General features: G+C 50.6%; 1 protein-coding gene across 1 annotated transcript; it reads left to right on the forward strand.

Annotated features, from left to right (window-relative positions):
* The first annotated feature begins 1,411 nt into the window (after positions 1-1,411).
* Positions 1,412-25,372, forward strand: SH3BGRL (SH3 domain binding glutamate rich protein like). Its single transcript, XM_082770821.1, has 4 exons — positions 1,412-1,620; positions 16,295-16,480; positions 18,977-19,057; positions 22,527-25,372. Exons 1-4 carry the CDS (start codon positions 1,576-1,578, stop codon positions 22,557-22,559), a joined length of 345 nt encoding a protein of 114 aa, XP_082626947.1. The 5' UTR covers positions 1,412-1,575; the 3' UTR covers positions 22,560-25,372.
* Positions 25,373-27,028: the final 1,656 nt, after the last annotated feature.

A 27,028-nucleotide genomic window follows, 5' to 3' on the forward strand; every position in this document is an offset into this window, starting at 1 on the left:
GTGATTAATAAAAATGATAAAATAGCATGCAGTGAAATTGCAGTACATTATGGCTCCCAGCTTCCCAACGGGCCTTTTGCACAGCCCCAGTACCTTGCATTACCCAAGCAGTAATTCCTTTTCCACGGCACAGACAACTTAAAAAGAGCAGGCGAGAGATGGGAAGCAGAGGGGCCAGTACAGAGGCGCACAGACCCAAACGGGACTGGCGATAGCAGTCCTGATATGTGTTTCTTTGAGGATTTATTGAAGACGCACTACAGTAATTCTGGTAGAACATTTGAATAGCACCAAATGCCCAAGCGGTCTGTATTTTGGCATGGGCCAATGTGTCACTTGGAGAGTGGCTCTCACAATGAAACATATTTAAAAGTTATTGTTGTTATTGTGCAGTAACACCTGCTCATCCCACATGTCTCTTCTCACCTCTCCAAGTGACAATCCCAGCGAGGCCGCATTTATCGGGCCCATCAGCAGGAAGCAATGTGGCTGCTCCAGCCCCGCCTGGGCACCAAGGTGCTGCCTAATTCATGTACACCAAGTGAGAGAAACACAAAGGCAGAATGAAAAGCATCTCCTGTAAGAACGATGGCAAAGGAGTGTTTCTAACATCGAGGTGGAGGCTCCTTAGGGGCCACCACCTAAAGCTGGAACTTAACCCGCTCCTTGATGTCTGAGCTGCCCCTGTCCTGCCCTCGCTTCTCTCCCCTCTCACTCCCCAAGATAAAGTCTCCACACCAGCAGCTTCCTGCCTCCTCTTCTGTTCCACAGCCTTATCTTTAGCTCCTGATTCCTTCCAGAGTTAGATCACATCAGATCTAAGCGTCTGCCTTTCCTTTTACAGCATACGGGTGCACAACCTGCTGCTGAAGGCCTTCCCTGCCCCTTGTGCTGTAGGGTGCTCTGGGAGCCCAATCTTTGTAGAATTGGCATATTTTTGCTTCTGACTCAACCGAAAATGGCCCTCAGGGGGCAGAGGAAGGAGCTTTGTCTGAGACCCCTCACGGTCTGTGAGGGTTTTGCTCGCCCTTTTGTGGGAGCTCTGAGGAGCCGCGCAGCACCCGGCGCACCGGGGTGCCCGCATCGCGCACACTTGGATTTCACCCCCCCTGAGGGAAGGGATCCCTGACGCAGATTTTCCTCGGAAACCGCCCATTTCAGCAGGGCTCGCTGCTTTTCGAGGCTGTGAGCCCCGGGGCCACCGCCCCTACGGCCGATCCCAGCGCCTCAGCGCAGCCCCTTCCCTACCCGCCCTCCATCCCCTGCACGTCTCGCGTGGTTCGTCGGGAACTCGCCTCGCCCCTTTCTTTCTCTCTCTCTCTCCCCCCCTTCCTTTTGCCTTTATTTATTTATTTTCTCATTTTTGAAACCATTCTCCCCCTCTCTTCCGGGCCGGCTGGCTGTGACTGCCGCGGCGTGTGGTGGGGCGAGGCGGGGCGAGGCGAGGCGCAGCCTCCTCCCTCCCTTTCCCTGCCTCCCTCCCTCCCTGCCTGCTCTGCCCGGCTCAGCTCAGCTCAGCTCGGCTCGGTTCCACTCCTCACACACCCACCCGCCCTATCCCGGCTCCCCCCCAGCATGGTTATCAAGGTCTACATCGCCTCCTCCTCCGGCTCCACGGCGGTAAGGGGCTCGCCGGGAAACTTGCGGGGGCTGGGAGTGCGGGAGCCCCGGGGGGGAGCCGTGCTCGTGGCCCCCCGGGGGCTCCTGCTCCTCGTAGCGGCTGTAGGGCGGCAGCACGGATCCCCTGCTGCCGTGCCCATGAAGTTGAGGGCCGGGTTGTGCCGCCCGGCTGGGTGCTGGGGGGCTGCTCCGCCGCCTGGCGGGGGATGAAGCGCGGCCGGGAGCCGGGCTGGGCACCGTGGGGCGGCAGCGGGCTCGGCCAGTGGGCTGTGTGTGGCCGTGTGTCCGTCCCCGTGTCTCTGTGTGTCCGTCCCCGTGTCCGTTTGTGTCCCCGTGTGTCCCCTCTCACAGCAAAGCCAACAAAAAAAAGTGCGGCTCTGCCCCCGGGGCCAGCCCCGGCTCAGCGGCAGCGCCCTGAAGATTGCCGGGTTTCTCAAGGAAAGATGCTTCGAGCCTAAAATCCTGGGGGTTGTCGCATTCAGCGTCAGTGTGGAAGACTTGCAGGATGCCCACGAATGCAATCAGAGATCGGAGACTTCTGCTGAGCCGCCGGCTTCATGGTGCTCGGCCGTGTCAGCGTGCTGGGGTGCGGGGACCCAGCTTCCAGAGGCCGGTGACAGCCAGGAGGAGGAAAAAAAAACCATCTTTTACACTGATTTTTCCTTCCTCGGTTAGCACAGCTGCTGGTCTCCAGCCCTCAGCAGCAGAACCAGGCAGTGGTGAGCTGTGTGGCTGGGGGCTGGCGGGGGCAAGCCCGCCTTGGGCTCTGCTGGGGGAGAGGAGCAGAAGCTCATCCCTCGGGTGTCCCCTGTCTTTTTCGGTGGCCTCGGTGCTGCTGCTGATATCAACACGCTGATGCCGGAGTCAGAAAGCCGATGATTATCTGATGCCGGTCTTGAAAGTGTCCTGAAATCCTGAGTGACTCGCTCATGAGGGGGGGTCGAAAGGATTTCCGCTGGCTTGTTGCAAAATTATCAGCGAGAAGGAAAGAAGCAGTCATTAGCAAAGTGGAGATGTAATTCTGCCTTCCTAATACAGCTGTTAATAGGTTTCCAGTTGACAGGCTCTCTTGCTGTAGATTCTTATCGGTGACCCCTTAATGGCAGTTATTGATTTTGGGTTTGCGTAGCGACGCCAAGCTCCAGGGATACAGCCACTGATCTTGACTACATTTACCTGGTTTTAAACGAGGCCTTTAATTATTTGCTAAGTGGTATCTGCGATGGCATTTTGTCTGTGTGGATTGTGCGTGTCACGAGACGCGGTGCGAACATCCCCCTCCCTGCCTCTTAGGGTCCCTCGTGCATCCTTGCTGGTGGAATTTGGCTATTAGCATTGGCGTGGTCTGTTTGTATGAAATGTAAGCATAACAAACACGTAATCACCAGTTTTGTTACATATGTATGCCCAAGCCCAGGTCCAAAGCGAGTACAGCTGAAGTGGTGTCGTGGTAATGAGCAGGATTTGCACGTTCCCGGTTTACTCAGCACACCAAGGGTGTTTCTGTTGGCACGGCTCGAGCCTACCTCACCGGGTGGCTGTTTTCTTTCTGCTATAAGAATTTTAATTGATGCTTCAACTTAAAGCAGCACGGAGAGGCACCTCGCTGAAGGGAAAGGTTGAGCATTCGCCTGCAAGGCGCTCGATGGGCATCAGTCATTTTCCTGTCCTTTAAAGAGGTGGCTCGCACTCCTGCTACGATGGCTTGGTACCGCCAGCAGCACCTGAGGTGGGGTTACTTTGGTTTTTTGAAAGCTAAATTCGCTTGAGTAAAAGCAAACCAGCAATAAGTATAAAGGCGCCTCCTTCCTAGAAAACGACTGCCTGGTTTCTGCAAGCTGCTGGAGCTTTGGTGGGGCTCTGGAAAGCGTTAGCTCCCACCGGAGGGGAAGGGCGCTGCGGCTGCTTCGCACCTTGCAGCCTCGGGCTGTGAGTCTTGGAGGGTGCCCAAATTTTGTGGTCTTCTATTGGCAAAGGAATACTTTGCTCTGCAGGATAATTTTCCATATCATATTTTATAAAGTGTTTCCCCGAGGCGCCGTTCTCCACAATGTTTATATTCGATAGCGTGTATCTGCAAGGAGGAATTGCTACGGGATGTTGGTGTCTAAGCAGAGGCACCTCAGAGTGCGTTTCAAGGGATTTCTGGTGAAGTACGCCTTGCTGTTAATTCCTCGGTGCCTGTGTTGTGCGGTGTCTCATCATGGGTGGTACTGTGCAAAGTGTGTCGGAGCTGCCCAGCTTCCAGCGCCAGGAGTTGGGAAGTACCCGGCCTTATCTCTGTTGTGCTGCGCTGGTTGCAAAGCCCAGTGTTTGCTTTTTGCTCGTGGCTTTTGCTTTATGCACCAGGTGGTGAAGGTAAAGGTGACTGTGTGTGATGTGGTTTGTTGCTCAGAGCCAGAGATAACCGAATGTACCGAGAGTTTATCGTTAAGGACTCGGGCAGGTTGTTATAACTGCAGTCCTGGTCCGGCCTGCTATTCGGATATCACCCAGGAAATCAGAGCATCATGGCTACAGCTCAGTTTGAAGGCTGAATTTGGAAGTCCTGAACCAGCAGATGCCCTTTTCCTTCGCTCTTGCTCAGGATGGACTTTGTGCCGGTGAGTCCCAGGCGGGGGTGAAGCAGCACGGGTGGCTGTAAGCACGGCGAGGAGCTGCAGGCACCAGCCACAGGAGCCCAGGGCCCTCCAGGAGGCTCTCTGAGGGACACACAGCCCAAGCGAGCAGCGTTCCTAAATGTGAGGCAGTGCTGGAGGCCACAAACGTGAAATGGCAGCCGCAAATGCCACATTCAGGAGCGCCCAAGCGTTGACTCAAGCAGGCTGCGAGGCTGAATTTGGCTACGGGCTTCTGTTCAAATCCTTTAAGAGGCAAAAGGAGGAGAGGCCAGGGAGTAATCGCCTCTTCTGCTGCGGGAAGAAGAATGTGGGGACTGAAGAGGCTGAATTGCTCTAGTCTGTGATTTACCCCCTTGGCATTTAGGTACTGTGCTCTGTTTGGGGAGGACGTTGCTGCAGCTTCCCTGCGGCACCAGGAGAACTCGTGCGCGCCTTCCCGAAGGCAGCCGGACTGCTGCTTCTGTCCACCTCCTGCGGAAAGGAACCAGCTGCTTAAATTCTTCTCGGGCTCATTTGTTGCCAGCAACTGCACCATTTGAGAGCACGGGTGTCCTGGTGTGAGCTGCGGCAGCGTGCGGGAAGCCCCCTCCTGTTTGGATGCTGTGCAGCTCCGGATCCGGCCCCTGGCACATCTCAGGCTCCTGCTGGGTAGGGGTGGCTTAAAGAGAAGAGGAAGTCTGAGTTTATTTTTTCATTTGCAGAGTCAGGGATGGGAAGGTTTGGGGCTTGGTGTTTCTTTTGTGCTGTTTTATTGTTTGGGAAAGGGTCTGGGTCTCCTCCCCGCCCGCCAGGAAGCACAGAGGAAAGCAGCCTGTGCTCTGCCGTGCCAACGCGTGCTAGCCATGCCGCCTACTCTTCTTCTCTCCTCCCCAGAAGCACCTTCTGGTGGTGCCACGGATGTACAGCTGGTGCTTTGGGCTGGAACTGAGGCAGAACAGCTCAGAGGCAGAACAGCAGGGCTGTCTGTACCCACCTGCTCTCTCCCTGCTCGTCTTCAGCAGCTCGGGGCTTCGCGAGGGCTGGTGAGGCTGCTCCCAGCTTCTGCAGCAATCCCCCAAAAGTGACAAGCGGAGCTGGCTCTGTGCAAGCAGCCTTGGGGATATCCTGTGATAAGCAGACTTCATCTCCCCCTCTCTCTGCTCAGAACAAGGCTTGTTCTGGATTTGAGCTCTCAGGGTAGGAGACACGATGCATGACACGAATCCAGCGAGACAGCCGGGGTGCCTTCCATCTGTCTGGTGGCCGTCCCTTTTTGTTTTATGTCATTGTTCCAAACTCTAGATAAGTCGAATGTTTTTCTTCAAATGCGGCATTCAAATCCCTAACTCAGCCAAAGATTAAATTGGTTGCAGTTGCTGCCAAAGTTGTAATGGATCGAAACACAAAACATCCTACCGTGCTTAACTGCAAGCGGTGCCTGGGATGACGCTCCGCAGCTGCGGCTGGAAGGGGTTTTGTGAAGACTGCCTGCCGGCGGTGTCTGCAGCCAGCACGGTGCTTGTCCCCAGGCAGGGTGGCAGGATTTGTCCCCTTGTGCTGCTGGAGACGGAAGAGCTGGCCCGGGACGGAGGCTGAGCACCCTCAGCTTGCCCCGTTTGCCCCAGCCCCAGTGCCCGGCTCCCCCCAGGCGCGTCCGTGCTCAGCACTTCTGCAGCGTTTGCAGAGCTGAGCAAGGAAGTCCCCTTGTCTCGAGGCATTAAAGTTAAGCTCAGAAGATTCCTACAGAACTGGCGTGCGTGTAACGAGTAGAGGATGCCAAAACCAAGAGCCTCTGCAAGGCTATTATTACCGCTCGTTCCTCCCAGAAAAAGAGGGAGCAGGGAAAGAGACAAACGGAACCAGGCGCACATCGATAGGTATCAGCTGTTCAGGCTCAAGACAGCCCTAAAATAGTCCCTCTGTGATAGAGAGAAGGGCTGAGGCCGACGGGCTTCCCATCTCAGCAAGAGGGACAGGGGCTCTGCAGTTCGGAGCAGCCCCAGCTCCTGCCCTGATCACTGATCTGAAGGGGCTTTGTGTGCCCCACGGTGCTCCCACCCGCACAGCAAAGCTACATTTCTGTAAGCCCGGCTGTATTTGGTCTGGGATTCAATGTAAAGCACCTTTCTCATCAGATCCTTCATCAAACCCAAGAGAGTTTTAATTGTAACGCTGCTCTTGTTTGTTCCAGAGAAAGCCTCCGTCCAGGAGCACGTCCTCTTCAGGGCAGCACGGCAGGAGGCTGCCAAGCCTGGATTTCAGAAGGTGGGCAGGGGACGTTCAGGCTGCCAGAAGAGAACATAAAGAAAGGGTCAACATCAAGCTGCAGCCCGAGGCAGAGCTGATGCTGTCTGAGTGCAGATGAGGCAATCTTTGGGTTCTGGCTTACAGCTTGGTGTTGGGCTTGGTTTTCCTTGTGAGAAGTGGGCGTGATTTCTTTCATTAGCTCTCAGAAGGCTAATTTTATTTGGGCTCCTTTTGCACACGTGAGTACCGCCATGCCTTAAATTCTGAAGGCGCTCGAGCGTAACATTTGAAGTCTTACCTGCCAGGGGATTTGCTGTTTGAGGTGCTGTGGCGCCAGGGCAAAGAGAGGAGCCAAAGGCAAACGAATTTCCAGAGAGAAACTCAGCCACTGGGGGATAAGAGGGAAGGAGTTTTTTTTGGCTTACGTGGTCGATTACACTCCTGTTAGATAAAGCAGATAACGACCAAGAATTTAGTCACAGGCAACCCGCAGAGAGATGAGAAAGGTGACGGAGGCACAGTGTGAGCAGCCTGCTGAAGGTGGCTCTGGTGGGAAGAACCAACCTGTGCAGGGCTTGAAGCTGGTTACAAAATCCCCTATCGGTGGTATAAACAGCAGGTGAAATGTTGGGAGTTCTTAGGACCGGGGAGAGCAAAGTTAAAACAGTAGCACTGCATGGATCTGTGGCAGGTCTGTGTCTTTGTTAGGCCAGGACAAGCAGTGAACAACACCAGGAAAGATGCTGGGGAGCGTGAGGTGAGCACTGCACGAGGACAGACAAATAAGGTGCAGTTCGGTAGTAGAGAGAGGGCTGAAAAGCACAAAAAAAAGATAAAAACCACGTCCGGCGGGGGAGAACGAAGAGGAAGTGGTTGCTGGTGACTCCTCGCAGCACAACAACAGGGGGAGAGCGGGGAGAAGCTGGGTGCCTCCTTTGGCAACGTGCAGCTCGGCAGAGAAACGCCGTGCCAGAGGGTGTTGTGTGTGGCAAAGATCGCCCAGGTTCAGGAAGCAGCGAGACAAATGAAGGGGGAAAATCTGCAAAGGGCTATTAGGGCTATTAAAGGGAATGACTACACCTCTGACTCAAAGCTGCGTGTTACTGAGGCTGGGAGAGGGTAACGTGGGGTAGTCGGCGTGCTCAGTCCCTTGCTGTGCTCTCCCCTGGAGCCTGTGGCTGGCGGAGGCAGGATGTTGGGGTGGACAAGAGCTGGATCTGACCCAGCAAAGCTGTTCAGCGCTCGGATGAAACTGGCTCTGCTCCCAAAATTATGTTAGCAGTGTGCGTTTAAAATATGTGAGGCTGTGTTGTCCGGGGAAAAAAATGTTTGACGGAGAAGAAACGTGTGTTTGTGTTTGGGATTTTTTGGTTTGCTTCCAGTTTGGTGTTTATTACAAATACCTGCAGTTCTAGCACTGTTAGCAGGCTTTGTAGCTGGAAGTTTCCTTCGAAATGTAACCGGGCTGTGACTCTGTGTTGCATGCAGACAGAGCGATGCGATTAGGATCTTACCTCTGCTTCGCAGACTCCGAGACGCTTTGAGAGGCTGCAGACATGGGAGGAACTTTTAACCGTGTTTGTGCCCTGTATCTTAGAAACCAGGAAGAAAATAGCAGCGGTTTAATAATAATTCTCCCCTTGCTTTCCTTCTGAGCAGCTGCAGTTCAGCGCAGGGCTGTCAGACCTGCCATAGGAAGCTGCTGGCTGTGCAGTAGCAGCGGGCAGACACCGAAACCTCAACATTTGGGTGCTGAAAGACTTTGCACAGGGAAGCTTTGTTGTCAGGTCTTCTTTTTAACATCGGAATGAAATCCTCCATGGGCTCCGGGTCGGGGCTGAGGTGTTTGGTGGTTCCTAAACATCATGGCTTTGCAGCACCAGCAGCAGATGCTGATACACCTCACGTTTAGGGCTAGACAGTAGGGCAGATTTATCAGAACCCCTCCAGCCGTAGGTCAAAAGGAATTGGCAAAGCCCAGGGTAAACAGCAACCGGGCAGCCCCCGGGGAAAACAAGAATGGTTTGCACTTAAAGCCACGTTTTTATGAGAGTTGTGGTTTCCAGGCAGGTTTAAACAGCACGTCGGTGTGCACCTCGCGGGATCAACCTTTGGCAGTGGGAATGTCGCTGGGAGCTTTGCCACGGACTCCAGCAGGGCAAGGTTTTACCGGGGAAATCCTTAATGCTGCTTATGTGAGATCGCTGCTGTCTGCGTGGTGCGAGGCAGCTGGCAGAGAGGGCCAGGAACAGGTAACTCAGGAACTCAAAATACATCCCAAAGCTTTCTCGGGGGACACAGATGGAAGTGAAGTTGCCGTGAAGCTGATTTATGGGTAATAGATGTAGGATTTTTTTTCCCTTGGCAGGAAATGCAGTATTTATAAGTAAAAAGGAGGCACAAAATAAAACGGGGCAGGTTTGCAATCTTGCTTGCTAGCGACCTGATAATCCTGGTTAGGAACTGCAATGCTTTGCCACCCCGCAGCGCAGATAAGCACGTCTCGTGGTTCTGCTGGCTAACTCTGCGAGACCTTTGGACCCGAGCAGTCTTTCTCTAAATTTGTTTCCTTTCACCGCATTAAAATGTGTCGGGAGGTGGCTGAAGGACTCTGCTTCTCCTGCAGGGGACCCAGGTTTGAGGTGCACACGCTGTGAGACGCTCGAAGGAGGTCCTGAAGGCTCTGCGGGGGATGCTCGCTGTAGGAATTGACACCTGCACCAACCGAGGAGCAGCTGGGTCTTTTGTGGGAGCAGGATTAGCAGCATGGAAGGTGCTAGGACAGCCATGGTGCTGCCAGCAGCCGAGCATGAGGCTGAGCCCGAGGAACACGAGGGGAATGCAGCTCGCCTGGCTGCTCGCCCAGGCCCGGAGAGCTCCGTCCTCCAGCACGCAGCAGCTGGGGGCTCGGCCTTTCTGAAAATGAAACGCAGTTTGTGTTTGTCTCAGGGCTCGGTCGTGGTATGCAAACGCTAGATTGCAGGGAGGCAAGAGGAAGCCTGTGGTTTTTGAAAAACAAGAGAAGCAGGGTGATAAGAACGACCCTAAAATGTTCCGGACATCGTGGGTGGCTGTGGGGTGGCCCCGGTCGTGGTGTGAGAAGCGCCATGCCCCGTCCCTGGGGTGGGATGGACGGTGGCAGCTCCCCGTGGCCGTGGGTGGGAAGAGCTGAGGGAAGGACCTTACTGTGGTGGAAAAATGTGCTGTTCCTGGAATTCCTCACTGCAGGATGTCTCCTGATGGGTGCCCCGCAGAGCAAAGCCCCAGTGCCAGCTTTCCAGGCCAAGGCAGCAGAGGTTGGGCAGCTGCTGCTCCTGGCAGGCAGCTCCTGGAAGCTTTCTGTTATAGGTGGCTATTTTTGATTAGACAAAAATGATCTTTATTGTCTTCAAAGAATTGATTTGGTTTAGTATTTGCATAGCAGTCATCCAAAAGACTTCTGCTGTGGGATGCCTTTGGTGTGTGAGTTCTTCGAGGGCAGAAAGTGATGCAGAAGCACCTGGGTGTGGAGCAGGATCCCTGTTTTGTGCCGCATTTCTTCTTAAAGCCAGTTTTATTTAAAGGCAATGAACGCCTGGCAGTACAGAGTCAGTGAAACAGCAATTCGTGCTGTAAACCTTCAGTCTGGGCAGTTAATGTTTGTCATCTTCTGGGGAGTTTTTGGCTGCTCACGTGGTGCTCAGTGTGATGGCCTGGCTGGAGATCAGCCTTGTGCGTCCATGTTTAAAGCCTGCCTGCGAGGCTGGGCTGGGCTTTGTTTGGTCCTGGTTGCAGGAACGGCCAGAAACGATCCCTCACCCAAATACCAAAGCAAACAAGTGATTTGGAGAAATAAAATTACTGCTGACAGCTCAGGGGTGGCAAAAGGCACACCCAAAGTCACCCCAGGAGTCTGTGGCAGAGGTGGCCTGCCCTGAAGGCCTTTATTGCTCCTCCGCCCTGCCAGACCTCCTCCTGCCTGAGGACGTGCCATGAGTGGGCTTCTGCCTCTTTCCTCCCCCTCTGCTTCTGCTTCTTTACCCCCCTGGAGCTGGGATGGTGTTTCCAGGGGCTCTTTGGGCCTTTGGGGCCTGCCAAATCCCACGTCTGCAGCAGGAAACGACGGCGCGTCATAACCACGGGGCTCCTAATGTGCTCCTGCCTCATTAATGGCCAGCCAGGGTAATGGGGCCTGTGTTCCTGCAGCTTGAAGCTCGCTCGCTGTTGGGTTTGGAGCAGGCTCCCATCCGAAGCAGAGCTCAGGCCTGTAGGGTAGGGGCAGGGTGATCCTCCCTCCGCTACAAACCCCGCAGCTCCTGTCCCCAGGGTGATCCCTGCACGGGCTACCTGGGGCTCCACAGCCTTGAACTAGGGAAAACTTCTTCAAAAAAGCAAAAGGCGTGAGAGAAATGTGTGCAAATCGTGGCACCATAAGCTATATTTGTGCGAATATTTGAATATTTTCAGATTTGTGGTGAAACCTTGCAGTAATATTTTGCATTACTTCTACTCTTGGAGTGCTTCAGCAGGCTGCGGCTTCCCCAGAGAGGGATATTTGGCATCCTGGCTTCCACACCGCTTCCATTTGGCACTTTGCAGAACTCACAGAGGCCTCTAAAGCAAATGCTGGAGGGATACTGCTTCTTTTTTTGGTGAGGAAACACAACTTGACTGAAGAGAGGGTTGGAGCCGGCACGTTGCACCCAGACTGCCCGCTGTTCTCTGAGTTGAGACGGTGGGCTTGTGGTGAGCTGGACCCTCAGACAAGACCACCCAGGAGCTGCTGCTGTGATACGTGGGCTTTGGTGGTCCCAGGAACGTGAGAAAAGCAGCCACAACCACCTGGGGGGCAGTGAGTATGGGGCAGAGCTGAAGGAGCGCACACAATGTCGCCCTGGTTTTCACTGGGGCCAAGAAATGAAGAAAGCTTTGCTTCTGATTTTGGTGGCTTCAGCAGGAACAGAGCTGGGTTTTCATCTGATGGAGATCATTTCCATGCCCTGGAGCAAACCTGATGTTGATTAAAAGGGACTTTTGTAGATCATCTTCAGGTCTTGTTGGTGGTGAGGTGTTCGGTGTGTCGGCGATGCAGGAGCACCCCAAGAGCCCCTGGAGAAGCAGGTGTAAAGGGATGAATGGATTCTCACTCTACTCTCCCAGGTGCCTGGATATTATTTGTTCAGAGCAGAATTTGGCTCGAGATGTAATGCAGAATTAATCCTTCAGGTGCCTTCACGGAAAGTAAGCTTAAAACACATTAAAAAGTCATCAGGCCTTCATTAGGCCGCGCGGCTGCAGCTGCTTGCCAGGAGCTGTGAGGATATAAATACGGAAACGCTCCTTGTCCTCGCGCTTGACTGATAGCAGAGGGATCTGCTTCTGGCCTCTGCGGGAGGAAAGCAGCCAAGCAGACCTCTGATGTGGAGCAGCCACTCGGTTCTGACACGTTTAGGGCATTTTGGTGCCTTTGCTTTTCCAGCCTGACCGCAGCAGAGCTCGGTGGCATCGGCCGTCGTGTGTCAGAGCACCGCGGCCTCTCCACTCGGAGCTTCTTGCTGGGGGATTTAGCAAAATTTCAGGCCTCGGGTTATTGAATGAGTGCGCTTAAAGTGGTGTTATAATCTGTAAAAGAAGCTTGTAGTTTTGCTCTCGTGATTCGGCTTTTCCCTTTCTGTAATTTCCTACAGCTTCTGGAGCACGCTGCAGGCCGGTTTTGGGCAGAGTGAGTGCAGACAGAGCCCATCCGGACACAGCCTCATTTCTGGAGGAAAAAAAAAAAAAGAAGAAGCACGAGTACAGTATGAGCTTTTCCAGCCCCTTGTGTTTGGTTTGGGTCACATAAGTTCGTGGTGGTTTCAGTGTTTGTCCTCGTCGTTCCTTGCAGAGCAGCAGGCCAGCGCTGGAAGAGCCGCCGCCGGCCTTGCTGCGTGTCGCGCGTGGCTTAAAATAGGCAGACAAAGAAGTGGCGTGGGCTCTGCGATGATAATTGCCCAGACCTAAAAATAGGAGGATGTTCTACCCGGCAGGGGGAAGTGAGAGAGACACCCGCAGACGTCCTGCAGAGCTCTCATCAGGCCTTCGGTGCTGCGGGTGCCCTCCAGTTTTCCACCCCTTGGCCGCGGCTTGCAGCGATGGTGGCCACCAGAGCTGGCACCTCTGAAGTTTAAGGTGATCCAGGGCAAAAATCTGCTTTGTTTGTGTGAATGGAAGCAAGGAAGCTTGTGTATAAACACCTGCATCCTGAAATATTACAACAGAAACACAGAAAGCCCTAATGGAGCCCAAGAAGGAGCCTGCTCGGGGGTTTGCTGTGGTGTCCTGGCTGTGGGGTGTGAGCTTCCAGGGAAGCACAGCGGGATTCCCCAGCCTCAAAATGCTGCCGGGAGCTGCCCACAAGGTACCGGGAGCCGAAATCCCCGCTCTGCCTGCAGCTGATTTCCAAGCATCAGCTTCTGCCCCAGCAGCCTGCATGAGGAGAGCTGTTACCGTCAGAAATGTTAAAAAACAAGCGCACAAAAAACAAAGAATGAACTTTTTTTTTTTTTTTTTAAATTCCAAGAAGCAGCCGTGAATAGCAGTCGTGTTACCGCAGGCACGTGAGGAGGGAGAAGCCGCTGCTGCTGCTGGACATATTTAGCCTGCTGTCTGCGCCGGGAATGGGCAGGGCGAAATAAAACTACGGGGAAGCTCTGGGAGGGGGCACCCGTTTGGTGTAAGGGATGAGTTGTACCTTTGCAAAAAAAAACCAAAAATGTGTTTTTTTCCCTGCATGGAAGTGAGGACCCGGGAATGCCCCGCGCCGTGTGCCAGAGCCGCTCGCCGGCTGAAGGCAGCCGCAGAGCTGGGGCCACAGGCTCCGAGGGCTCCGGGGGCCAGAAATAGACTTCCAAAACACGACTCTGGGCCAACGGGGAATTTATTTATAAACTGAAGAAATAACAAGGCTTAAAAACAAAGCCCTGCTTGGCCAGCAGCGCAGACTAGGCTATTCTTTTCCCCGCCTGTGCCTATGTACACCAAACAAGAACTGTCTTTGAAGCCCTTTTCACCAACACATTTAAATGAGGCTTTCCTGGCAGCGGGGTACCGGCAGCTCGCAGGACCCCGAGCATCACCCCCAGCCCTGCACAGCCGAGCTCCCTATGGGACCTGCTCCTATGGGACCTGCTCCGGGGAAAGTTTCGGCAATCCTGGCAGCTTTACATCATTTTCTTTCACTGCTGCAGGTGCTGGGATTGCTTTGGTCGAAGGATTTGTCCTGGCAGCACGTCGGTGTCTCACCCAGCGCTGTCAGAAGCCTGCTGGTCTGGGCAAGCTGCTGCGAGTGGAATCGCTTCCTTGGAAGTGACCCCAAAGAACAGGGACAGGCTTTTACTATAGTTGGAAGTGTTTGCTAAAACAAACAAAGCCTTGGATGGCAAATCGATGCACGTGTAGGTGAGCCTTGGTGAGAGAATGCCAGATATTGGCACTCTTTTTTTTTAATTAGTAAAGATTTGAAGGAGAAAAACCATTTTGAGGCGGGAGTGCCACAGCGTTTTGTGGGAAGTGCTCTGCCCATTTTGGGGCTGAATTTCCATTTTTGATGGATACGATTTGTTGCCCGACATCACCCAGCTCTGCTCCTGACAGCTTTGATGTGGTTTTTCTTGCGTTCGTGCCATCATCCAGGGCTGCAGCTACCTCCTGGAACAGAGAATTAACTTCTGGTGTGGGTTGCAAGGAGGGACAATAGTTATTCCTGATCCTAGCTACTTCTTTCATGGGGTTATTTTCTGCATGTTATCTATTCAAAGGTTGATCTTTCATGGCTATCTTGTAACTGGAAAGGAAGAGAATCTTGAAACATGAGAATTTCTCTTAAAAACAACTCCTGGAACCATGAGCTTCCAGTCTGCTTGTGAAGGTTTTGAATGCAAAAGGTTCCAGGTTTGTGGCAGGAGTAATGCTCTGTGTGAGGAACCAGGAGGATGGTGGCGCCCGTGAAACCTCCAGCTCATTTATTTCTTTGGCCAAAAGCCTGGGGTTTCAGACTAACGCTCCATGCGTACCGGCACCTTTCCTTTTCCTTCCAGGGCATTGCCACCACCACGGAGGGAGAATTACTTCCCTTGACCATAGGCAGATGGTGGAGCAGGAACCAAAATGCCACATTTGCCTTCCAGACGGTGCCTTTTCTAGCAGAATAAGCACAAGTCCCTCTCCAGGAGCTGCTCACAGGCAAGCCAAGAGGGTTTCGCTGCCCCCGCTGCAGTCACGAAGCGGGGACCCCGTCGTGCTACCTGTCGCTGAGCAAACAGCTCTGGCAAGCTGGGAGGTTTTTTGCAAGTTAAAGAACTGAGACTAATGGGAGCTGGCTTCATCCGTAATTCACAGCTGGTGGGAAACGGTTAATTAAAGGGTAATTAGGTAGGGAGGAAGAAGCCTCCGTTTATTCCCAGGTGGGTCTGTGGCCTTGAGCGCTGGCTGCCGGAGTTTACAACTGCAGGGACCTTTCCCATACTCCAGTCCTACGGAATAGCTGCTGAAGGAAGTGCTGCCTCCTTTCTCTTTGACCTTTATAACACGACGGAGAAAAACTTTCCCCTCCTGCTCTGCCCCTTGTTGTTAAAGGCAAACGAGGAAGTCTCGTACCGCCGGGTGCGAGCATGCTGAGAAACGCTCTGGTGCACAGCCTGTGACACGAGCGACCTCCTTGGGGCGAGATTAACCTGGCCCATTTATTTATTTTCAGCCGTGATAAAAAAAAAAAAAAATTGCTAATGCACGGCAACGTGACCCCGTGGGATCCTTCTGCTGAGAGAAGCACACCGGGAGGAATCCATCGCTGTGGCTCCTGCACCAAGGGAGCTGGAGGGAGGCCCCGTTGTGCTGTGCTGCGATAGACACACGGGGATCTGTCTGTCCTGGTTGCTAACAGACCTCTCTGAAGGGAACAAATTTCCCATGAAGTCCCATTTTTCCCTTGTTTCTGGAAACAAGGGAAAAATGGGACTTCATGGATCTGGATGCGCACAGTTCTAATTTCCCTTACGGCACTAAAGTCGTGCAGAGGAAGAGCAGAGCGTAAGCAGAATGTCTCTGCCCCAGGAAGTTAATAACTCACATTATGACAGCAATAAAAACCACCTTTCCTGTCCAGGGCCAGCACAGTTTTTGTTTCACAGATCCCACTTCTGGCTGGGGTGCCGTGGGAGCACGCGGGGGATGAGCTGTGTGGCTGTGGGGTCTCACCCCAGAGCTCTCCTGCAGGCAGAGCTCGCCGGGTTCTTGTCCAGAGAACCAGGACCCAGAATTGCTTTGGGACCTGACTGCTGGCGAGACTCAGGGTGGTCTGTGTGGGTTTGGCTATGCAGACCCTTAAAGCTCACAGCTCTGCCGTCTGTACAGGGACAGTGCCCCTACCCCAGCCCCTTTGATCCTATTGAAGACAAGTTAGGGGATTTCTTGTGAAGAAACCCACTCTGTGAGTCCTGCCGAAGATCAACCCTTCATTAGGGAAGGGGTTGTTCAGTCACTCTGCATTCAGCACCCACACTGCTTGGCAAACTTCTTCAGATATACACAGAAAAGGGCTTCTGCCTTCCCCGAGCCCCCGGCCCACCAGGCTGGATGGGCTGTGCCTTCACCACCTCCTTCAGGCCTATGCTGTCTATGTACGTCACCCACAGCCCCTCGGGTGGGGCTCTTTAGAAGATGTTTATATTTTTTGTGAGAATTTTCTTCCAGTTTTCATTTTCAGCCTGTTTTGTACCCCCCCTGTTTCTGCACTGACCCCCAGAATTGCAAAACCACCGGCGCGGCGCGACTGATGTTGTTTCTCTCCCTCCCTCCCATTTTTCCGACAGATCAAAAAGCAGCAACAAGATGTTTTAGGGTTCTTGGAAGCCAACAAAATTGAATTTGAGGAAAAGGACATCGCCGCCAACGAGGAGAACCGCAAATGGATGCGGGAGAACGTCCCAGAAGACAGCCGGCCCGCCAGCGGCAACCCGCTGCCACCGCGGCTCTTCAACGACAGCCGCTACCTCGGGGTAAGGCTCGGATAAGTGTCACCTCCCCTCGGCCCCATCCTCGTGCTGCACTTTATTACCCTTTTTGCAGCACTTTATAGGAATCTGGTGGCGTTGCAGCAACCTGTAGCCAGCTCCGAGAGCCGCTCTGCCCGCACGGGGCTTTGCGTGGGGATTTCGGATCGCTCCGGTCCGCTGCTCATCTCCCAAAAGCTGTGCTGCTACGAAGCGGTGCCTCCCATGGCAGAGATCAGTTTTCTGATCCTCGGGACGAGCCTTTGGGTTCTGCTGGCAGAACGAAGCCCGTTGCGCTCCGCTTGCTGCAGTGCTTTGAAAAGATTAAAAATCACGTCGCGAATCCAATTCCTGCCCGTAATTATTTTAATGCTTGATCAAAAGTATGCTGCCCTGCAGCACTTGTACTCAGCAGGCCATGCTTGAATGATTATTAGATTAACTGTTAATTTTATTTTTAAAACTTGATATCTTCTGGAGGGAGCTCACAGCGGGCGTTGTTCTGGTGCTGTGGCTTTGTTTCTAAGTCGTTTCGAAGTCTGGTGCTGAGCTCCAGGTCTGACATTCGGAATCCGCCAGCTCGGGACCTTTGCGAGGTGATGCTGAGGCCAGTGGCAGAAGTGATTTGTAATGCACTGCCATTTTCTGTGTGCCTGTAAGAAAAGGAGAACTTGAAATAGTTCCCACGGTGAGTTCATGTGCCTCTTGGCTTGCAAAATTGTACTGATGGCTTGGACGTGGACAGAGCCTGGCTTGGAGGGACAAACGTGGCGATTAATGGCCGTCTGCAACCGAAAACAGAGAAGGGGAGAGTCCCTGCCTTGTGTTTATTTCACCCCCCCAATTTTGGCAGGTGCCACTTCCAAGTTTTGAAGTTTGGTGAACTGATGTAGCTGGGTTCAAGTTACCAGGTTTAGCTTTCCGAAAGGCGAAAGTTATTCTGAACCTGCTTACATCTTTATTTGCTTCTCCTCAAGCATGAACTTCCTTGTCTGTCCCATCGGATGCGGTGTCAGTGGCAGAGGTGGGAGCCAGCTGAGTGTTACTGGGCTGCGAGCTGGCACAAACCCTGCCCCTTCGGCACGGGCATTCCTTTCCTGCTGGGTGCTACAAAGCCGCCTGCTGAACTATGCACCGGCCAGATAAACACCCCCTTTGTCATCCAGCAGCCCCAGCATACAGCAAGCACTGCCCCCAGAGGGGCTTCGGGAGGATTTAGCACAGTCCCTCGAGTTTCTATCAAACCACCACCTGAATGCTTGGTGTGCAAACGGAGCAGGACGTTGACATCCCTGATCTTTAGGCTCCAGCGCTCAGTTCTCTCGACTTCCCTCTGTTCTGGCTGCACCAGCCCCTTCTGAGAGGCGCCCCTGCCCCGAGCACGCCGCAGCTCCTGCAGCCCTTGCTGTTTCAGGCATGCGGAGCGCCCTGCCCTCAATGGCAGCTCCCTCCCAGACTTCAGCCCCTGACTGAGCCTGCTCCGAGCTGCAGCCTCCCCGGGGATCTCTCTGCCAGGACTCCTGCAGCAAAACATTCCCCAGCAGAGCTGCAGAAAGCCCGAGCTGCTGCTCCAGCTGTAAGGCAGAAAAGGGAAGACATAGGTCAGGTATGTGCTGAGTTTGGAAACTGGAGCTCGGGAAATATGTGGTAACTCGGGCAGTAAGTCGACTTGCACAAACGTTTTGGGCTGATTTGGTCAGTATTTGGCAACTGCTGTTGCTGAGCCACGCTGGGGTTTTTGGCTCGCAATTTCCTCAGTTAGCAGGCAGCTAAGCCGTGCTGTCTGTAAACCACACACAACTGCATTCTCCCTCAAACACTGAGAAGTCAGAGAAGGGTACTCTTTATTCTTTCATTGTTTTCACCTTAATTTTCTTGGGAAGTGGCCGTGTGCATACGTAGAGCAGCCACATGCCTGTGTCAATCCAGTGCCAGACAGCGAGAGGCAGAGCCCTGCACCTTTTCATGGGGCTGACGCTGTACATCTTCAGCACGTGAGTAGGATGGTTTGACAACAAGCAGCCTGCCCTGCTTTCGTTTGTTTGTGTAGGCTAATCATTCAGGGCAAAGTGTGACGAGATCAGGTATATTCTTAGTTTGCAGGTTTGAATTTAACTTTCAGGAGTCACTGTCCACGGCTGCACAGTCGCTGTTGGCAGTGGGTGACAGCACCACGGTGCCTGGCATCGGTTTCTGATGGCAAGGAGCGGGCTCAGCCTGGTCCTGGAGGAGGGCAGACCATGGGTTGCTCTGGAGGCTGTCACCTTGGGAGATGCTGAAGCACCTCACAGCAGCATCTTGTTGCTCCAGATCCCCAAATTCCCAGCTCGTCGCTTTTCAGACAGTCCAAACCCTACGGCACCAGTGATTTTGCATCAGGCCACGGGAAGCAGTTTGCTCGGTGCAGGTTGGGAACCACAACAAATTGTGCTCTGATTATTTCTCAAAATTAACACTCCTATCTTTTGTTTCCTCCCCCTGTCCCTCACCCCCATCACGCAGGATTACGAAGCCTTCTTCGAAGCTCGAGAGAATAACGCAGTATATGCATTTTTAGGCTTGACTGCACCACCTGGTTCAAAGGTAGGTCTGCTTCTGGCAGGATATTTCACATTTCTGTGGTTGTCCCAGTGAATCTCCCTGCTGGCCTGATACTCAGTCTCCAGAGACCCGCTTTTAGGCTTCCACATCACAGCAACAACACGCTGTTGTTGTGCGCTGGTTTGTTTGGAGGATGCTCTGTTCCCTGGAGGTATCTTCCTCCCCCTCCTTCTACCAGAAAAACTCCGTGTTCCGTACTGATGTTCTTTTGGTGTCCTCACTGTGGAGCCACCCTGCAATTTTCCAAGCTAATGGGAAAGCTTTCATTGCTTTAGAAAAAAAAAAAAGAGCTGGTTTGAGTTCTTCACTAGTATTAATTATCTGTTTTACCATTGGATTTTATTCTTTTTTAATTGCACAGTCCTGGAACAAGAGAAGAGTAGTTAATATTTGTACTGATGAATGCACTAGAAATTTGGATGAAAAGATATTGCCACGAAAAAACAAATTACTTCAATTCAGTGAAAAAAAAATATTAATGTGAAGCTTTGCTGAGACTTTTATACTCAAAAATACCTTGAAACCAGAGTCACTGTTTTTGAAATAATCTGCTCTTACTTCAGAGTAATTTTTTCCTCCAGCTTGCTATCTGAAGCCTTGTTTTCCTTGCCAATTACAAAGTGGGCTGCTGCTCTGCGGAGGCAGTGGGCTGGAATTCTGCTTTTGATTTTGATCGGATAGGACAAGCCTGCTTTATACGTTTCACTTGAGGGCAGCAGGATCCTCCAGGTCACTTCGGTTTTCTTGTTCCGATGGATAAACGCCGTTTCCTTTCAACTTTAGTCATGTAAGAGTTGAAGGTCACAGTGTGCACATCACTCAGAGACCTAATTTTAAAGGTGGATGGTGATCAGTTAGTATTAAGCGTTAGAAGCTGCAGGTCAGACTGAAGCAGACAGTTTGGGGAGCCAAGCTAATTCTGGTGGTAACTCCACTAACGAGAGGTGCAGTGAGGAAACACTCTGCCTCGTACGGGGTTGCAGAGAGCAAACCCTGGGATATGCACCCCAGCTGCACACAGTGTGATAGTTGTTTAAATCCTGTTTAAATTTCTCAGAATATCTGCACAGTGTTGCCCGAAAGAGAGAGCAGGATGGAGCCAAGGAGAGAGAAGGCAGCCCTGGGAGCATGGAGGGCAGGAAAGCCCTCGTGTTTCCCCTCACATGCAAGGTCTGGGAAGGGCAGTGGTCCTGGAGAGCAGTTGGTGCCGTACCGAAATGGGGTCATCTGTCTCTGTAACATTTATAAACGTCAATTCTTTCCTGACCCGCTATGTGGGTGCTCTGGCAGGAACAGTCTGCTCGGTTTTTAGCTGCTCTGATTTGTCCTAAGGGAAAAAGAGGAGTTCTGAGGAGGAGGAGCATGACCACAGATGTTCTCTGCTGTGTTTTCACACTCCCTGCTGCAGCTCGGAGCCGGTGAGGGCAACCTTTACAGGAGCACCTTCGTGCCCAGCACATTCTGCAGTCGTGCTGGCTTTCGGTATCCATCCCACAGTTACATGATGCAAAAGGCAAATCAAGCGGATTGCCCGCTGCCAAGGAGGAGGAACTGATTTGTAGACGCTGCAGTTGGCATTTAGAGCAGAGCTGCGTGCCGCCGGGCTGTGCTGGTGCAGTTAACACCATCCTGCGTGTTGCTAGGGGAAGGGAGAGGAGCGGAGGACCAAGCTGTGTGCTCCTGCACGAGAGGATTGCCTTGGCAGCAAACTTCCACTAAAGGTCCTTTTCCATCAGTTCCCACTGATTTGGGAAGGTGATTGCGAATACAAAGTTCCAGCATTAAAGCTAAAGAAAATGAAGAGAAGGGCTCAAAAACGAGCATGGAAATGCCAATCACTATTTCTTGAGCCCGGGTGGTTTGTTCCTGGGAATGAGAGAAATGCCAGGAATCCTCCTCAGCTCAGCAGTGCCTGTTTTGAAGAGATTTATTTGATCCTGCATTTTCTAAGCAAAAAAGGAAAAAAAAAAAGAAAGAGGCTAGGTGTCACTTCTCTACAGCTTATGACTGCTAATGGAGTTGTTAGGAAGCCAGCAGAACCATCCCCTCTTTGTTACCATTTCAAGAAGCACTTGTTTATTTTTTTTCCCAGGCTTTGTTGTCCTCTCTTATCTCTCCTCCCCTATCACCTGCCTTTTCTGCCAGGAGCCGACAGGGTGCCCAGGCACGAGCAGCGAACAGATAACAGAGATAGGCCTGGGGCTTCCTGCCCCGCAGGCTGGGCTCACTGCCTGCCTCCCCTCTCCGAGCAGTCTTTCAGTCTCTCAGAAGTTCCCTTCTTAGTCCTCCCCCCCTTTTTTAAATGTTTTTGTTTTTCATACTGTCTCACATTAATAATGCTGTTGTTAATCCGTTATCTTCAGTATTCCTGTGCAGTCACCAAAGCAAACAACTTCATTATGTAAAAGCTAAGTTTAGCAGATTTCCTTTAAAATAAACCACACTCTCCACCCTGAAGGGCCACAGAGAGAGCTCAGTGACTCTGTTCATCCTTCTGTAGGCCACGTTGCTGCTAACAGGTCATTAAATTAATCTCCAGTCAGAAGGATGCTTGTGGAAACCATTTTCAGGAGAAGAAATTCCTTGTGCCTTTCTTCTGTGATGTTATTTTCCCATTTGTGTGACCACCTCACGAAAACCAGAGTGAAAAACTCAGGCTGTTTTTTTTGAAGGATCCCTCCAAAATGTACGGAGAAATGTTAGGGGCGTCTGGTGTCTGCTAACCTGCTTCAGCTGCTCCTGGATCTCAGTGGCTTCAGAGGAGTGTTCTCATAGAGCTGAAGGGCACCAGCTCCGTACCAGGTCCCTGAAAGAGCTGCGGGCTGGGAGCCTTGGGCACGAGGAGCAGGTGGCAAGCAGCAGCCCTTCCCAAGGAAGGCATCCCAGCTTATCAGCCCCCTGGAAGGCAAAAAGCTCAGTGGTTGCTTCTGGTAGTTTGGTTGGGTTTAGTTAAAAATAAATAAATAATAAATTATCTCTCTCCCCGTACCTCTTCTTCTTATTTTTTCCCAATGTGGAGACTCTTTTCTTATATATGTAATATTCTTGTCTATCCCTGGTTCTTCCAAAGGTCTTTGATCTCTAAATAGTTCTCGTGTCGTACCACGAAATGAGGCATACTCATTTTATCTGCTCTCCTGTTATAAACTCTCATGGTCAGAACCGGCCCTGGGCGTGCATGCCAGGGGGCAGAGGGAATGTGAACAACCAGCACATTCTTGCAAGTCCTGCTGGAGCTAGGTCAGAACTGGAGGTAAAGCCAGTATGGTGTGGGACATGGTTTCTAATGTAATTGTAGCCAGTGGGGACTCTTCGAGTTGGGTTCCCTGCTGTTCTCTTCTTAATAATGTACTACTGCAACTTTCTTGTCATGTGCTGGTGCCTAACTCAGGTATGTGTAAGTTGCCATCCTTTACAAAGTACTAATTTATGTATTTTTGTTCTGTTTCAGGAAGCTGAAGCGCTGGCAAAGCAGCAAGCATGAATTTCGACTGCCTTAAATGTTCTGTAAAGGGAATTTCCACAGCTTTTTATAAAATAGTAAAATTGTCTCTGCTTCAAGAAATATAGATGTGATTTCTAACATTTGATTGGTGCTTGCAGCATTCACCGTATATACTGCAAATCTGAACACGATATGAAAATGTGAACATAAAGGTAGAAAGCACGGGGTGTTATTACCGAGTTGTACGCATAGGAAACTGAAGCAATTGGACACGAATGACTTTCACGTAGTTTAAATTGTCTTGGCAATTCGTCTATTTTGTGTAAACTCCAAAAAACTATTGTACTAACAACGCAGATGTGGTTATAGCTAGGGATCCAGCTATTTAAAATATGGAAAAAAAAAAAAAAAAGCACCAGTATCTCACACCTGGTCAGATACCAACTTAGTGCCTGAGTTGCCTCAAAAACGTTACGGAAATACACCGTGATTTTCAGCCTCTTTAGATTCTGGTTTCGGATGAAATTGTAGGTGGTGTTGTGTAGTGTAACCATTGCAGTCACTTCTGCAAGTTATGTTTGTTCTTTTGTAGGATGGGTATTTAAGATTTGTATTGTAACACGCTGTACAGATGATAACAAAAAAAAAAAATGCCATGTATTTCTCATTTAAGTGATCCACGTGGGCTCTTTTGACAAAGAAAAAGGGATTTGGGCACTGGACAGCCTTTCCACTGGCAAGCTGATCAGGACAGGTAGCTGCCTGAGCACGCCTTCAGTGCGTGTCTGCGTGCAGGAGTCAGTGCACATCGAAGAAGTATGTCCTAATTCCCAGGCAATGTTGCAAATAAGCCAAAATGGCCAGAAATGGCATTTCCTTACCTGTGTAAGGGTGAACGCCTTTAATGTATTTCTCTACAAAAATACCAATTCACACTGCTTATAGTATTAGGCATCTTAATGCATGCTCAAGTAGTCAGTAGATGAAAATAGTATTTTTTCAAATCAGCAAAGTTAAATGGTTGAACAGCGAGAGCTATTGTAATTATCCAAGATTTTTTTTTTAAGGTTTAACAACTTATTTCCATTGCTATTGCCATATCATGAGGCTATTACAGGAGCCGCGAACCTATTCAAGTGTCTTGTATTGGTGAATTTACCACGTGCAATATTAACCTGTCTGCCCTCCCAGTGCTCGCGAGGTAGCCTGGATTTCTTGGCCGTGTTCTGCGAAAACACAAATAATTACAAGTGCCCTAAAGGATAAGAAACAGGTTTTAAAAATGTGTGGGTAATTTAAAATGCATTATGCACCACATAATGTACTTATCCCCCAAACGCATCAAAATACAGTTAGAAAGGTAATTAGGCCTTGCTGTAATTAGAGGATCCTTCTAATTGCTCTGCGCACACACATTTTGGTTTTCTTTGCTTTACGAAGGAAGAGAAACAGGTGGCACAGTTCAGCAGAAGGCTGCAGCGTATCGTGGCAGCGCGGTTAATTGATGTTTATGCTGTGCGATGCACGCAGCGCTTCTTCAAGACGTTATGAGATGGTTCAAGGTTCATGGTTTTGAAGTCTGACATTAGGAGCAGGGTAAAAGTAAAAACCTGGGTTTACAAAGATGCTCTAAAATGCAGTAATTAAATACTTCCTTCGCATTTCTTTGGGGCTTTTGTTCATTCAGGGAAAGTGCTCGTTTTGTCAACATCTGTTAAAACAGAGCTGCAGCTTTTTGCTCTGGTTGGAGCACAGCTCTGCTTCGAGAGGGTTCGTGAGGAAACTCCCACGGATGTCAGAGTGATCGGGATCAAGCGCAGAGCCAAGCTAGTTAAAATCATATTTATTTCACATTTATTCTCTTCTGATTTGGGAGCCAGGGAGTTGGTTTGGAGCTTGTGCTGAAAAAAGCAAGCACGCCATCAAAATATACATGGATAGATTAATGTTGCCTTACCTTCAAGATTTACACACACAGTTGTGCTTTTTCTTTAACAGGCTTTATCGGTGATTACTGAACTTTTGTGAAAGTTATGTTTAAGATCTTGTGGAAGTTGGGTTGCTTTTAAGCCCCGTGTCTGATTTTTGGTGTTCACTGTGATTTCACCCTTTTAAACTGAGGTGATTTTTCTTTCTTAACACTGGTGTAATCTTTTTCTGTCTAAACCAGTGGTCAAGTTTTTGAGAAAGTAATTGAGATACTCTGTGAAATCTCGTGAAGAAAGTGGAATTTGACACGCGAGTCACTTATCCACCCATGCTGATTTGCTGTGTTTCCTGTGAAAAGAAAGTAAGTTTTGTGAACTACAGGCATTATTTTGAAGGAGCTGTAACTGAAAGTCGCTGCCAAATCCTGTCAGCTCAGCGACCCAAAACATGCTGAAACAAGGTCAGCCTCTGTTTCTGATGGTCAAGAAAACTGCCGAGTTAAGAAAGCAAAGTCACTTCCCTCGTCGGGTCCCCCATCCTTGCCATATGGTAGCGTTCAAACTGTATCAGCATTCCTAAGAGAGCTCTGTTGAGCAAGACTGAATTATTTCTTTGTCTGGGGAACAAGGCACCAACACAAACTGAAAAATACCTAAAATATTTCTTTGTTGTGGGGCTGTGTGTAAAACGTGCGTAAACCTTGATGCGGATACCTTGCTTGGATTTAGGAGTGCTAGGAATGTGTTGCCTACCTGCTATTTTTCTAGTTCATTTACCTGTCTTAGGTTAATGATGGGCGCAAGAACTGAATTTGTTCGTTTCTATTTTTTTTTCCTATGTAGATGGCCGGCAATGAGGATTTAACTTGTAATATTAACCATTCCTGTATCATTCCAATAAATTGTTTTAAATGCTTTCTCACACTATTGACTTTTTGTCTTTTTTTTTGTTTGTTTCTTGTTTCGTTTGTGGTTTGAAGCGGTCCTGTGAGTTTAGAGAAGTGTAGTCCTTGAATGAAAATATTTGACTTCAAAGTACAGGATCTACACAACAAACTGAAAGTTAAGCATCCACTGCTGCATGTTCAATCTGTTGGATCTCTCACCTCTTGCAGCTAATGGGTTTTAATTACTTGGGACACACCTACACAAAAGGAAGTCTTTGGAGGTTTGGAGGGTTTTAGGAGAGCACTGAATACACTTTAATTAAGCTGCTTTCCTCTTCTTTCCCTAAGGCAGTTACAAACTGAAAGCGGACAGGGCAAATCAGCTGCACCCCATGCCTGTAAAGCTTGCCAAACAGCTTCATTTTTTTTTTCTTTTTTTTTTTTTTCTTTCCCCCAATGTGTAATTGATTAGCTTTATGCTGGTCAGAACAGAGGAACTGTTATTTTACATTTGTGTTGCCAGAGAGGGCAGTATAGGATGTATTTTTTAAACTAAAATTACTCGTTTTTACCTTTTTTGTGGTCCCCACAGATCTAGTGACTGCATTCTTTTAAGTGTTGCATGTTGAAGTGTTGTACCACCTGGAAGATAAAGACCTTCTGTGGAGCTGTAGAAGATGCCCTCTCAACCCCTAACCTGCATTAGGATTTGCCCAAATCCCAGCTTTCAATTCACGTGGAAAGGTGAATTGCTCTGAAGGAAACCAGTGACTTAATTCTTCCAAGAGTGGCTTGTGAGCAAGCTGCTTGCTTGCCATTTATAGGATCATTTTTCTTCTGTCTAAAACCTGAAGCACACCCAAAGCTAAGTTATATTGATGGCTTTGATAGTGTCCACTGCTTGTCTGTACCACTTGCCCTTATTTTAAAAAATGCTTCGTAATGTAAGGTAGAGAAAAGGGCTTCTGCTGGCATTTCTCAATATAATGATTTCCATTTGTATATACACTTGTATATGCACTTGTATAACCGAGATAAATCTAATTTGCAAAGCTCAATAAAAGTCAGTTCCAACATTCTGTTTAGAAAACTAACTGCAAGGGTGCATTGTTTCCTTCACTTGCTGTTCCTGATTACAGACATGTGCACTGTAATAAACTTTTCTACCAACTCGTGTGGGATTCTCTTTAATTCTCATTAAATATTTAGGCCACTTTAGGGGGAGGAATTAGCTGTGGGGGGCTGAGCACCGTGTAGCACTGAGTACCGAGCACCCTCGGTATTCTCAGTATACAAAATACATTTATTTAATACATGTAAGCTGCATTCGTGGAATATTAAGTGTGAAGCTCAGTCCTTTATGCCCTAATTCCTTCCCTCGGCGGTCCGTCTGTCGGGGACATCTTCAGGAGCCTGGGGACATCGCTCCGCCCGCCTCTGCCTCACGGCCGAGCCGGTACCTGCCTCAGGGCGGTGACGCGGCTGTGACAGACCCGGATGGAGCCCCGCCCAGCCGCCACCGCCCAACCAACCGCCAATCAGCGGGCGAGACGAGCCCGCCCCGCCCTTCCCATTGGACGCGCCTCTTGGCGATCAGCTCTGAGGCCCGCCCCCTCTCCATGGCGGCGCGGGGGGCCAGGGGCTGGGGAAAATGGCGGCCGACCCCCTTCCCTTCCCTTCCCTTCCCTTCCCT

This window comes from Aythya marila, assembly GCF_965140915.1.
Source record: "Aythya marila genome assembly, chromosome: 13".
NCBI classification, from domain to species: Eukaryota; Metazoa; Chordata; class Aves; order Anseriformes; family Anatidae; genus Aythya; species Aythya marila.

Coding starts and splice junctions, on each gene's coding strand:
- SH3BGRL (XM_082770821.1), top strand. CDS start 1,576: ATGGTTATCAAGGTCTACATCGCCTCCTCCTCCGGCTCCACGGCG. Junction 1,621..16,294: donor CCTCCTCCGGCTCCACGGCG/GTAAGGGGCTCG, acceptor TTTTTCCGACAG/ATCAAAAAGCAGCAACAAGA. Junction 19,058..22,526: donor CTGCACCACCTGGTTCAAAG/GTAGGTCTGCTT, acceptor GTTCTGTTTCAG/GAAGCTGAAGCGCTGGCAAA.